Raw genomic sequence first — 12,181 nt, 5'->3', positions numbered from 1 at the left:
CCAAAATCTGCGATTTCGGGGCAAAATCGCCTCGGATGTCGCTGTCACCATCCGGGGGGATGGGGCGGGTTGTCCCCTCCTTATCCTCTTCCTCTGCGCCGTGTCCCCGCTCCCAATGTCCCCTCCGCACTCCCAGTGTCCCCTCCCCACTGCCAATGTCCCCTCCCCACTCCCAGTGTCCCCTCCCCACTGCCAATGTCCCCTCCCCGCTCCCAATGTCCCTTTCCCACTCCCCGTGTCCCCTCCCCACTGCCAATGTCCCCTCCCCACTCCCCGTGTCCCCTCCCCACTGCCAGTGTCCCCTCTGCACTCCCAGTGTCCCCTCTCCACTCCCCGTGTCCCCTCCCCACTCCCAGTGTCCCCTCCCAGTGCCCCCTCCGGGTGCCCGGGCTCACAGGCACACAGCCACACGGCAGTGATTGGTTTTTACTGGTTTTTACTGGTTTTTACTGGTGTGACGCAGGGGACCCCATCCCTGTGCCCGCCCTCGTGTGTCCCTGCGTGTCCCCGAGGGGAGACCCGGCCCGGCTGTGACCGCGCTGTGCCAGGGCCGCCGGTGCCACCCTGGTGCCCGTCCTGCCATCCCTGATGACACTGACGCGGACGGGAGGGACAGGCCTGTCCCCAGGGGTGGCACTGCCACTGCCACTGCCAGGCCTGTCCCCAGGGGTGGCACTGCCACTGCCAGGCCTGTCCCCAGGGGAGGCACTGCCCCTGGACGGGCAGTCCCTGACAGGGATGGTGGCACTGCCACTGACCGGTGTGTCCACGATGGGGGGACTGCCCCCATCAGTGACATGCCTGCTGTCCCCAAGGGTGGCACTGCCCCTGGATGGGCACTCTCTGATGGGGACAGTGGCACCGTCCCTCTCTGGCCTGTCCCCCTCAGGGATGGTGGCACTGTCCCTGGATGGGCACTCCCTGATGGGGACAGTGGCACTGTCCCTGCCTGGCCTGTTCCCCTCAGGGATGGTGGCACTGTCCCCAGACGGGCACTCCCTGACAGGGATGGTGGCACTCTCCCTGGACGGGCACTCCCTGATGGGGACAGCGGCACTGTCCCTGCCTGGCCTGTCCCTGTCAGGGACGGTGGCACTGTCCCTGGACGGGCACTCCCTGACAGGGATGGTGGCACTGCCACAGGCCAGCATGTCCCCAAGGGGGAGGATGGCATGGCCGGGCACCCTGGACTCCACGATGGTGGCCGTGACCCTGGGGATGGAGTCCCCAACGAGGACGGTGGCACTGACAAAGACGGGCGTGTCCACGATGGTGGCAGTGCCCCGGGACAGGCTGGCCCTGACGGGGACGGTGACACTGCCCAGGATCCTCCTGTCCATCACGGTGCCACTCAGGGTCACCAGCGCGTCCACAATGGTGGCAGTGCCCCGCGACGGGCAGTCCCTGACGGGGAAGGTGGCACTGCCACCCCCCGCGCTGTCCCCAGCGGTGCCCCGGGCCCAGAAGGGGCTGTCACCCGCAGGGATGGTGGCACTGCCGGTGACGGGCGTGTCCACGATGGTGGCAGTTCCCCTGGATAGGCTGTCCCTGACGGGGACAGTGGCACTGCCAGGGACCGGCCTGTCCCCAGGAGTGCCACTGTCCCTGGAGGGACAGTCCCTGCCAGGAGGGGTGCCACTGTCAGTGACCAGCCTGTCCCCAGCGGTGCCACTGGCAGTGACCGGCCTGCCCTCAGTGGGGACAGTGGCAGTGACCGGCCTGTCCTCAATGGGGACAGTGGCAGTGCCAGTGACCAGCCTGTCCCCAACGGGGACAGTGGCAGTGCCAGTGACCGGCCTGTCCCCAACAGGGACAGTGGCAGTGCCCCTGGACGGGCTGTCCCTGATGGGGACAGTGCCACCGCCAGAGACTGGCACGTCCCTGAGCGTGCCACTGCCCGCAGCTGGGCTGTCCCTGGCAGGGACAGTGGCACTGCTCCTGCCTGGCCTGTCCCCAGGGTCAGGGGCCCTGGGGGACCTGTCCCTCATGGGAACTGTGGCACTGTCCCTCATGGGCATGGTGGCACTGTCCCTGACCAGCCTGACCCCGCTGCCACTGGCCCTGAGTGACCTGTCCCTGATGGGGACACTGCCCCTGCCCGGCCTGTCCCCACTGCCATTGTCTCTGGGTGACCTGTCCCTGATAGGGACGGTGGCACTGCCCCTGCCTGGCCTGTCCCCACTGCCACTGTCTCTGGGTGACCTGTCCCTGATAGGGATGGTGGCACTGCTCCTCACTGACCTGTCCCCAGTGGTGGCACTGCTCCTCACTGGCCTGTCCCCAGCGGTGACACTGCCACTGCCCAGCCTGTCCCCAGTGGTGGCACTGCTCCTCACTGGCCTGTCCCCAGCGGTGGCACTGCCACTGCCCAGCCTGTCCCCAGTGGTGGCACTGCTCCTCACTGGCCTGTCCCCAACAGCAGTGGCCCTTGGTGAGCTGTCCCGGACAGGGATGGTGGCACTGCCCCTGACTGATCTGTCCCCAGTGGTGGCACTGCCCCTGCCCAGCCTGTCCCCAGTGGTGGCACTGGCCCTGGCTGCACTGTCCCTGACAGGGATGATGGCCCTGCCACTAACTGGCCTGTCCCCAATGTCACTGGTCCTGGATGAGCTGTCCTTAACAGGGATGGTGGCACTGCCCCTGCCCGGCCTGTCCCCAGTGGTGGCACTGCCCCTGGCTGCGCTGTCCTTGACGGGGACAGTGGCACTGCTCCTGACTGACGTGTCCCCTGTGGTGCCACTGGCTCTGGCTGACCTGTCCTTGACAGGGACAGTGGCACTGCCACTGTCTGAGCTGTCCCTGATGGGGACAGTGGCACTGCCCCTGACCAGCCTGTCCCTGATGGTGCCACTGCCCCTGCCCGGCCTGTCCTCGACAGGGACAGTGGCGCTGCCCCTGCCCGGCCTGTCCCCGGTGGTGGCACTGCCAGGGACCGGCCTGTCCCCAGTGGTGGCACTGTCTCTGGGTGACCTGTCCCTGACAGGGACACTGCCACTGGCCCTGCCTGGCCTGTCCCTGACAGGGATGGTGGCACTGCTCCTGCCTGGCCTGTCCCCACTGCTGTCACTGCCCCTGCCTGGCCTGTCCCCACTGCCACTGTCTCTGGGTGACCTGTCCCTGATGGGGATGGTGGCACTGCCCCTGCCTGGCCTGTCCCCACTGCCACTGTCTCTGGGTGACCTGTCCCTGATGGGGACACTGCCACTGCCCCTGCCCAGCCTGTCCCCAGTGGTGGCACTGCTCCTGCCCAGCCTGTCCCCAGTGGTGGCACTGCTCCTGGAGGAGCTGTCCCTGACAGGGACGGTGGCACTGCCACTCACCGGTTTGTCCCCAGTGCCACTGCCCCTTGGTGAGCTGTCCCTCCTAGGGACAGTGGCACTGCCACGGACTGGCTTGTCCCTAACGGGGATGGTGGCACTGCCACTGACTGACCTGTCCCCAGTGGTGGCACTGCTCCTCGCTGGCCTGTCCCCAGTGGTGGCGCTGGCCCTGGATGAGCTGTCCCTGACAGGGATGGTGGCACTGCCACCAGCTGGGCTGTCCCTGCTGGGAATGGTGGCACTCCTGGTGACCGGCCTGTCCCCAACACTGCCACTGGCCCTGGGTGAGCTGTCCTTGACAGGGACGGTGGCACTGCCGGTGACAGGCTTGTCCCTGACAGGGACAGTGGCACCGCTGACTGGCCTGTCCCCAGTGGTGGCACTGCCCTGGGATGGACTGGCCTTGACAGGGACAGTGGCACTGCCACCAGCTGGGCTGTCCCTGACAGGGACAGTGGCACTCCTGGTGACCGGCCTGTCCCCTGCGGTGGCACTGGCCCTGGGTGAGCCGTCCCTGACAGGGATGGTGGCACTGCCCCGGGATGAGCTGTCCCCAGGGGTGGCACTGCCCCTGGCCCGATTGTCCTTGGCTGGTGTGGTGCCACTGCCACCAGCTGGGCTGTCCTTGACAGGGACAGTGGCACTCCTGGTGACCGGCCTGTCCCCAGTGGTGCCACTGCCCCTGGCTGAGCTGTCCTTGACAGGGACAGTGCCACTGCCACCAGCCAGCCTGTCCCCAGTGGTGGCACTGCCCGTGCCTGGCCTGTCCCCAGTGGTGGCACTGCCCCTGGATGGACCTTCCTTGACAGGGACGGTGGCACTGCCACCAGCTGCGGGGACAGTGGCACTTCTAGTAACCGGCCTGTCCCCAGTGGCACTGGCCCTGGAGGGACTGTCCTGCCTGGGGACAGTGGCACTGGCCCTGGGTGAGCTGTCCCTCCTAGGGACAGTGGCACTGCCAGGGACAGGCTTGTCCCTGACAGGGACAGTGGCACCACTGACTGGCCTGTCCCCAGTGGTGGCACTGCCCCTGCATGGACTGGCCTTGACAGGGAGAGTGGCACTGCCACCAGCTGGGCTGTCCCTGCTGGGAATGGTGGCACTCCTGGTGACCGGCCTGTCCCCAACACTGCCACTGGCCCTGGACGGGCTGTCCCTGACAGGGACGGTGGCACTGCTGGGGACAGGCCTGTCCTCTGTGGTGGCACTGCCAGTGACAGGCCTGTCCCCAGGGGTGGCAGTGCCAGTGACAGGCCTGTCCCCAGTGTCACCAACCCTGGCTGGGCTGTCCTCAGAAGGGCTGGTGGCACTCCTTGTGACCGGCTTGTCCCCAGTGTCACTGGCCATGGGTGGGCTGTCCCTGACAGGGACGGTGGCACTGGCAATGGCCAGCCTGTCCCCAGTGGTGGCACTGGCAGTGACAGGCCTGTCCCCAGTGTCACTGACCCTGGCTGGGCTGTCCTCAGTGGGGATGGTGGCACTGGCAGTGACAGGCCTGTCCCCAGTGTCACTGGCCATGGGTGAGCTGTCCTTGACAGGGACGGTGGCACTGCTGGTGACAGGCCTGTCCCCAGTGGTGGCACTGCCAGTGACCGGCCTGTCCCCAGTGTCACTGACCCCGGCTGGGCTGTCCTCAGCAGGGCTGGTGGTATTGCCAGTGACCGGCCTGTCCCCAGTGGTGGCACTGCCAGTGACAGGCCTGTCCCCAGTGTCACTGGCCCTGGCTGGGCTGTCCTTGACAGGGACAGTGGCACTGCCAGGGACTGGCTTGTCGCTGACAGGGACAGTGGCACTGCCACCACCAGGAGAGCCACCACTGGGGGAGCTGGCACTGCCACTGACCGGGCTGGCCCCAAGGGGGACAGTGGCACTGACTGGGCTGTCCCCAAGGGGGACGCTGGCACTGCCATTGACTGAGCTGTCCCCAAGGTGGGTGGGAGCCCTTGCCCCAGCTGGGCTGTCACTAACGGGGACGGTGGCACTGACTGGGCTGTCACTAAGGGGGACGGTGGCACTGACTGAGCTGTCACTGAGGGGGACGGTGGCACTGCCACCACCAGCAGAGCCATCACCAGGGATGCTGCCACTGACTGGGCTGTCCCCAAGGGGGACGGTGGCACTTCCCTCAGCTGGGCTGTCCCCAGTGGGGACAGTGTCACTGCCACTGACCAGCATGTCACTAAGGGGGACAGTGGCACTGACTGAGCTGTCCCCAAGCTGGGTGGTGGCAGTGACACTGACCGAGCTGTCCCCAAGGGGGACGGTGGCACTGCCATTGACTGAGCTGTCACTAAGGGAGACGGTGGCACTGCTATTGTCCCCAAGGGAGACGGTGGGACTGCCATTGACCGAGTTGTCCCCAAGGGGGACGGTGGCACTGCCACTGACCAGGCTGTCCCCAAGGGGAACAGTGTCAGTGCCATTGACTGAGCTGTCACTAAGGGGGACGGTGGGACTGCCACTGCCTGGGCTCTCCCCACTGGGGACAGTGGCACTGCCATTGACTGCGCTGTCCCCAAGGGGGACAGTGTCAGTGCCATTGACTGAGCTGTCACTAAGGGAGACGGTGGCACTGCCATTGTCCCCAAGGGGGACAGTGGGACTGCCATTGATTGAGCTGTCCCCAAGGGGGACAGTGGCACTGACACTGACTGGGCTGTCACTAACGGGGACAGTGGCATTGCCATTGACTGGGCTGTCACTAAGGGGGACGGTGGCACTGCCATTGACTGAGCTGTCTCTGAGTGGGACACTGGCACTGCCACTGCCTGGGCCGTCACTAAGGGGGACGGTGGCACTGCCCGGGCTGTCACTAACGGGGACGGTGGCACTGCCCAGGCTGTCACTAACAGGGACAGTGGCATTGCCATTGACTGGGCTGTCACTAAGGGGGACGCTGGCACTGCCTGGGCTGTCACTAAGGGGGACAGTGGCACTGCCATTGTCCCCAAGGGGGACGCTGGCACTGCCACTGCCCGGGCTGTCCCCCCCAGTCACCGTGTCACTGTCCACCTCCATGCTGTCCCCACCATCCTCAGCAGCTCCACCAGCCACCCCCCTGTCCCCACCGGGCACGGTGGCACTGCCACCCCCGGGCGACGCCCCCGGGGGCGAGTCCCCTCCCTCCTCGCCCCGGGCCACCTCCACGTCCTCGGGTGACATCGCGCTGTCCCCCGGCCTCTTGCGGGGCCTCCCGCGCCGCCTCTTGCGCGCGGCGCCGTCCCCCGCTGTCCCCTCCGGGGCGCGCTTGGTGGCCCTGCCGCGCTGCTGTCCCTCGCTGTCGCCGCCGCCGCCGCCGCGGGGGCTCTCGGCCGCGGGGACGCCCACGCCGGGCAGCAGCACGTTGAGCACGGGGATGGCGGCCGTGCCCACGGGCAGCGGCAGCGCCACCTTCACGGTGCCCCCGGGCCGCGGCACCAGCACGGGCGGCGCGGGGGCCGCGCTGGGCACGGGCGGGCGCTGCGGGGCCGGGATGCGGGGCAGCAGCAGCGGCAGCCGCGCCACCAGCGCGCTCACCTGCGGGCTGCTGCCCGCCCGGGCCTCCGACGGCTTCTTCTTCTCCGGCCGCGGCTGCGGGGGACCCTTGGGGACCGCGTCCTTCTTGGCCTGCGGGAGAGACAAGGTGGCACCGGGCTGGGGGCGCCTCCGGTGCCCGGCCCGGCCCGCGGAGGGGTCCCGGGGGTCCCACCTGCTCCTGGCTGCTGTCCGAGGGCTCCGGGCCGTTCTTCTTGGGGGCTGAGGGCGGCCGGGGCTCCTGCGGGGGCCTGTCCGTGTTTTCTGTGGGAGGAGGGGACGTGAGCGGGGTGGCGGCGGATGGTGGCACTGGGGAGGGGACACGGGAGTGGGGAGGGGACACTGACAAGGCGGGGGACAGCCTGTCCCACCCCACACAGTGTCTGTCCCCAAGGGTGGCAGTGTCCCAGGGGGGCTGACTGTGTCCCCAAGGGTGACAGTGTCCTAGGGGGCTGACTGTGTCCCCAGGGAGGTGGCAGTGTCCCAGGGGGCTGACTGTGTCCCCAGGGAGGTGGCAGTGTCCTAGGGGCCTGACTGTGTCCCCAGGGAGGTGGCAGTGTCCCAGGGGGCTGACTGTGTCCCCAGGGAGGTGGCAGTGTCCCAGGGGGCTGACTGTGTCCCCAAGGGTGACAGTATCCTGGGGGGCTGACTGTGTCCCCAAGGGTGACAGTGTCCTAGGGGGCTGACTGTGTCCCCAGGGAGGTGGCAGTGTCCCAGGGGGCTGACTGTGTCCCCAAGGGTGACAGTGTCCCAGGGGGCTGACTGTGTCCCCAGGGAGGTGGCAGTGTCCCAGGGGGCTGACTGTGTCCCCAAGGGTGACAGTGTCCTAGGGGGCTGACTGTGTCCCCAGGGAGGTGGCGGTGACCCGGGGCGGTGACGGTCCCCGTGTCCCCAGGCTGACCCGAGAGCACCATGGCCATGAGCAGGTCGGCGTGGGCCGAGCGGGGGCTGATGATGTGCTGCTGCAGCAGGAACTGCGCCACCTCCACGATGTTGTTGAAGGAGCGCCGCAGGATCTTCTCGGCCCAGTCGCACGTCAGGGCACACGCGGCCTCCGTCACCTCGGCACTGTAGGAGTGAGCCAGCTCGGCCAGCTCTGCCTGCTGGGGACGGGGACAGGGACATCAGACAGGGACAGGGACACTGACACTGTCACCTCACTGCTGTAGGGCTCTGCCTGCTGGGGACAGGGGCATCACACAGGGACAGGGACACTGACACTGACACCTCCCTGCTGTAGGGCTCTGCCTGCTGGGGACGGGGACAGGGACAGTGTGTGAGACCAGGGGCAGGAGGACAGCAGGGAGGGGACAGCAGGAGGGTCACGGAGCAGGGCAGGACACAGGGATGAGCCCACGGAGCAGGATGGGACACGGGGATGGGGACGGGATGGGATTCATGGAGCAAAGCAGGACCTGCATCCCATCCCATCCCTTCAATCCCATCCCATCCCATCGCATCCCATCCCATCCCTTCAATCCCATCCCATCCCATCCCATTATCCCATTATCCCATTATCCCACCCAAACTCACCGTCTCGGTCACTTTGAGGTCCAGGCTGGGCAGGGGAGGAAGGCTGACCACGGTCTTCCTCCGGATCCCCCCATAGCAGTACGTTGGGAAGAGTCAAGGATTTTTCCCAAGCCCAAAAAACCGGGAACCAACCCCAAAGAACCCTCAGGAATGGGAAAAAATGGGGAAAATTGGAAAACCAGGAAAAAGAATGGGAAAAAATCGGGAAAAAATGGGAAAAAATCAGGGGAAAAAGGGAAAAAGGAGCAGCTGGCACAGGAATTCCAGGCCAAGGAAGGATATTTGGACTGGCCACGGCCCCCCAGGCGCCGGGCTTTGATGTTTGGGAAGATCTCACGGATGATCTTGCCAAAGTTGGCCGTGCTCAGCGGGCGGCAGCCCAGGTTGTCACAGTAACGCCTGCGGGGACAGAGCGGGTGACACGGAGCAGGGACAGGGCAGGGGGACACGGAGCACCAGGGCAGGGGGACACGGAGCAGGGACAGGGCAGGGGACACGGAGCAGGGACAGAGCAGGAGACACGGAACACATCAGGGACAGGGCAGGGGACACGGAGCACCAGGGCAGGGGGACACGGAGCAGGGACAGGGCAGGGGACACGGAGCAGGGACAGGGCAGGGGGACACGGAGCAGGGACAGGGCAGGGGGACACGGAGCACCAGGGCAGGGGACACAGAGCACCAGGGCAGGGGACACGGAGCAGGGACAGAGCGGGTGACACGGAGCAGGGACAGGGCAGGGGGACACGGAGCAGGGACAGGGCAGGGGGACACGGAGCACCAGGGCAGGGGACACGGAGCAGGACAGGGCAGGGGGACACGGAGCAGGGACAGGGCAGGGGGACACGGAGCAGGGACAGGGCAGGGGGACACGGAGCAGGGACAGGGCAGGGGGACACGGAGCAGGGACAGGGCAGGGGACACGGAGCAGGGACAGAGCAGGGGACACGGAGCACCAGGGCAGGGGACACGGAGCAGGGACAGAGCAGGGGACACGGAACACATCAGGGACAGGGCAGGGGGACACGGAGCAGGGACAGGGCAGGGGGACACGGAGCACCAGGGCAGGGGGACATGGGGACAGCAGGACAGGGGGATGTGGGATACCAGGACAGGGGCTCCTCAAGGACACATGGGACAGGAGGACAGGGGGTCCCCAGGGAGGTGGGGACATGGGGACAGAAGGACAGGGATTCCTAAGGGACATGGTGACATGAGACACCAGGACAGGGGGTTCCTTGAGGCATGGGGACATGGGGACAGGGGGTTCCCAGGGAGGTGGGGACATGGGGACATGGGACAGCAGGACAGGGGGTCCTTGGGGCATGGGGACACGGTGACACAGTGACGTGGGACAGCCCAGCTCACTTGTAGGCGTCGTAGACGTCCTGCTTGGGCAGGCAGGTGTCCGTGTGCTCCTCCAGGTGGTTGCGGATCCAGCTGCAGGCGTGCATGTGCTCGGCCGTGCCCAGCGCGCTCAGCTCCAGCGAGGAGGAGCTGCTGCTGCTGCTCCAGGGCCACAGGCAGGGAGGGGAGCCCGTCAGGTCAGCACCTCTGTGCCCGCCCTGGGTGAGGGACCTGCCCTGGGGCATCCCTGTGCCAGCCCCAGGTGATGGACCCACCCTGGGGCATCCCTGTGCCCGCCCTGGGGCATCCCTGTGCCAACTCCAGCTCCATCCCATCCTACCCCATAGATCCCATCCCATGGATCCCATCCTATCCCACCCCATCCCATCCAATGTCCCCACCCCACAGATCCCACCCCAAGGATCCCACCCCACAGATCCCACCCCAAGGATCCCATCCCACCCCCGGGTCCCCCCTGACCTCTTCTCGCCCAGGCTGGGCCCCGAGGGCAGCTGCAGGTACAGGTAGAGTTTGTCGCTGTCCGAGAACTTCTGCACGTCCTGCTGCACTCCAGGGACAGGGACAGGAGAGGAGGAGAGGAGGAGAGGAGGAGATGAATCCTGTGGAGTGAGCCCCGGGAAGGGCCCTGCCCTGCCTCCAGCATTCCCAGAACACTCACCAGGATGGAGTCCACCTTGCTCTGCACGGATTTGCTGCGAGGGACAGAGGCCACGAGTCAGGAACGATCCCAAAAACCCCGGGGTCGCAATTCCAGCCCTGCCCAGGGCTCCCCAGGTCCCTCCAGACCCCGAGTGGGATCCAGGACGGACCCGGGACGGACCCCAGGGCTCAGGGATGCAGGAAGGACCCAGGATGGACCCGGGATGGACCCGGGGTGCCCAATTCCCAATCCCCCACCCCGTGAGCCCCCTCTGGGGTGCCCTGGGGTGATTCCCAGGTTTTGGGGTGCTGCCCTTACGAGATGTTGCCCCGCAGCTCCTGCAGCAGCGTGCTGGACTCGGTGGCACCGCCCCGGGCGCTGCCAGCTGACAGAGGGCCCCTCCTGGTGGCCCTGGTCCCCAGCTCCTCCTCAGCCATGGCAGCCCTGTGTGGGTCCTGCAGGGAAAATGGGACTTCGGTGTAAAAACGGGAATAAATCCCATTCTGGGTGCCCCTCCTGGTGGCCCTGGTCCCCAGCTCCTCCTCAGCCATGGCAGCCCTGTGTCTGTCCTGCTGGGAACAGGGAAATGGGAATTTGCTGTAAAAACAGGAATAAATCCCATTCTGGGCTCTAATGGGACTCGTGGGCACGGACAGGAGCCACAGAAATGGGACAGGGACATCTGCAGTGACCCCGGCAGGGCTGGGGGACAGGGGGACACCAGGACAGGGGGACACCAGGACAGGGGGACACCAGGAAGAGACCACAGCGCCGGCAGGAAGAGACGCCCAGGGATACGGGGCCATGAGGCCACCGGAAGCGACCCCCGGGGCTGCCGCCGCCCTCCGCGCCCTCCCCGCAGTACCGGGCCGGTACCGGGGGCCGGGACCTCCCTGCCGGGGCCGAGCCCGGGGTGTTCCCGGGGTGTTCCCGGGGGTTTCCGGGGTGTCCCGGGGGTTTCCGGGGTGTCCCGGGGGTGTTCCGGGGATGTACCCGGGGGAGTCCCGGGGGTTTCCGGGTGTGTTCCGGGGGTGTCCGGGCGTGATCCGGTGTGTTCCGGATGTGTCCCGGTGTTCCCGGGGGTGTCCGGGGTGTACCCGCGGGTGTCTGGGGGTGTCCCGGGGGTGTCCCCGCGGTGTCCCCAGGGGTGTCCCCAGGCCTATCCCCCCCCGCCCCCCCCAGCCCCGCACCCACCTGGTCCCGTCCGGCTCGGGGGGCCCCGGGAGGGAGGGAGGGGGGAGGGGAGGGGTCCCGCCACGTGCCCCGCGCCCCCCGCGCGAACCGAAAGTGGACGCGCCCCTCGCTCGCCGCGCGCGCGGCCCCTTCTTTTTTCTGATTGGCTGCGGCGGCGCTGGTCTGCCCGGATACGGCAGCGCCCGCGGCCGTGATTGGCTGAGCCCGCCCCCCCCTCAGCTGGGGGTGAGCGCCCGGATGTGGCGGGGCGGGAGGGGCCGAAATCTGCCTGGCAACAGCGATCTGATTGGCCGGGGCGGGCGGCGCGAGGGGAGACGGGTGTGCGGCGAGTGTGCAGACGGGTCACGTGGGGCGGTCACGTGGGGAAGGGTTGTGCAACGGGTGTGTGTCACGTGCGCGTGTCACGTGTGAGTGTGCAAGGGAGGGGTCGCGCGGGAAGGTCACGTGTGTGGGGTTGTGCAACGGGTGTGTCACGTGCGTGTGTCACATGTGCAAGGAGCGTGCAAGGCGCGTGCAAGGAGTGTGCAAGGAGAGCTCCGGAGCAGGAAAAGGAAAAGGAAAAGGAAAAGGAAAAGGAAAAGGAAAAGGAAAAGGAAAAGGATTTTCTTTGGATT

At 67.1% G+C, this 12,181-nt stretch overlaps 1 protein-coding gene across 6 annotated transcripts; it reads right to left on the bottom strand.

The window, feature by feature from the left end:
- Window positions 1–424: 424 nt before the first annotated feature.
- RFX5 (regulatory factor X5) lies at window positions 425–11,733 on the bottom strand. Of its 6 annotated transcripts, none has more exons than XM_077192040.1 (11): window positions 11,568–11,733; window positions 10,692–10,828; window positions 10,392–10,425; window positions 10,193–10,275; window positions 9,734–9,871; window positions 8,649–8,765; window positions 8,367–8,448; window positions 7,735–7,936; window positions 7,009–7,097; window positions 2,341–6,926; window positions 425–2,307 (listed from the first exon to the last, which is right to left on the bottom strand). In XM_077192040.1, the coding sequence occupies exons 2-11, from the start codon at window positions 10,808–10,810 to the stop codon at window positions 447–449; spliced, it is 7,311 nt and encodes a 2,436-aa protein (XP_077048155.1). In that variant the 5' UTR covers window positions 10,811–10,828; window positions 11,568–11,733; the 3' UTR covers window positions 425–446. The 6 variants fall into 6 exon arrangements, with proteins under 6 accessions (XP_077048155.1, XP_077048156.1, XP_077048154.1 ...); XM_077192041.1 differs by having other exon boundaries at window positions 425–876; window positions 955–6,926; window positions 11,568–11,732; XM_077192039.1 differs by having other exon boundaries at window positions 425–3,219; window positions 3,253–6,926; window positions 11,568–11,732.
- Window positions 11,734–12,181: the final 448 nt, after the last annotated feature.

Source organism: Agelaius phoeniceus, chromosome 31 (genome assembly GCF_051311805.1).
Source record: "Agelaius phoeniceus isolate bAgePho1 chromosome 31, bAgePho1.hap1, whole genome shotgun sequence".
In the NCBI taxonomy this organism is placed as follows: domain Eukaryota; kingdom Metazoa; phylum Chordata; class Aves; order Passeriformes; family Icteridae; genus Agelaius; species Agelaius phoeniceus.
The sequence above is the reverse complement of the archived record's forward strand: the minus strand, read 5'-3'. Positions and strand labels throughout refer to the sequence as shown.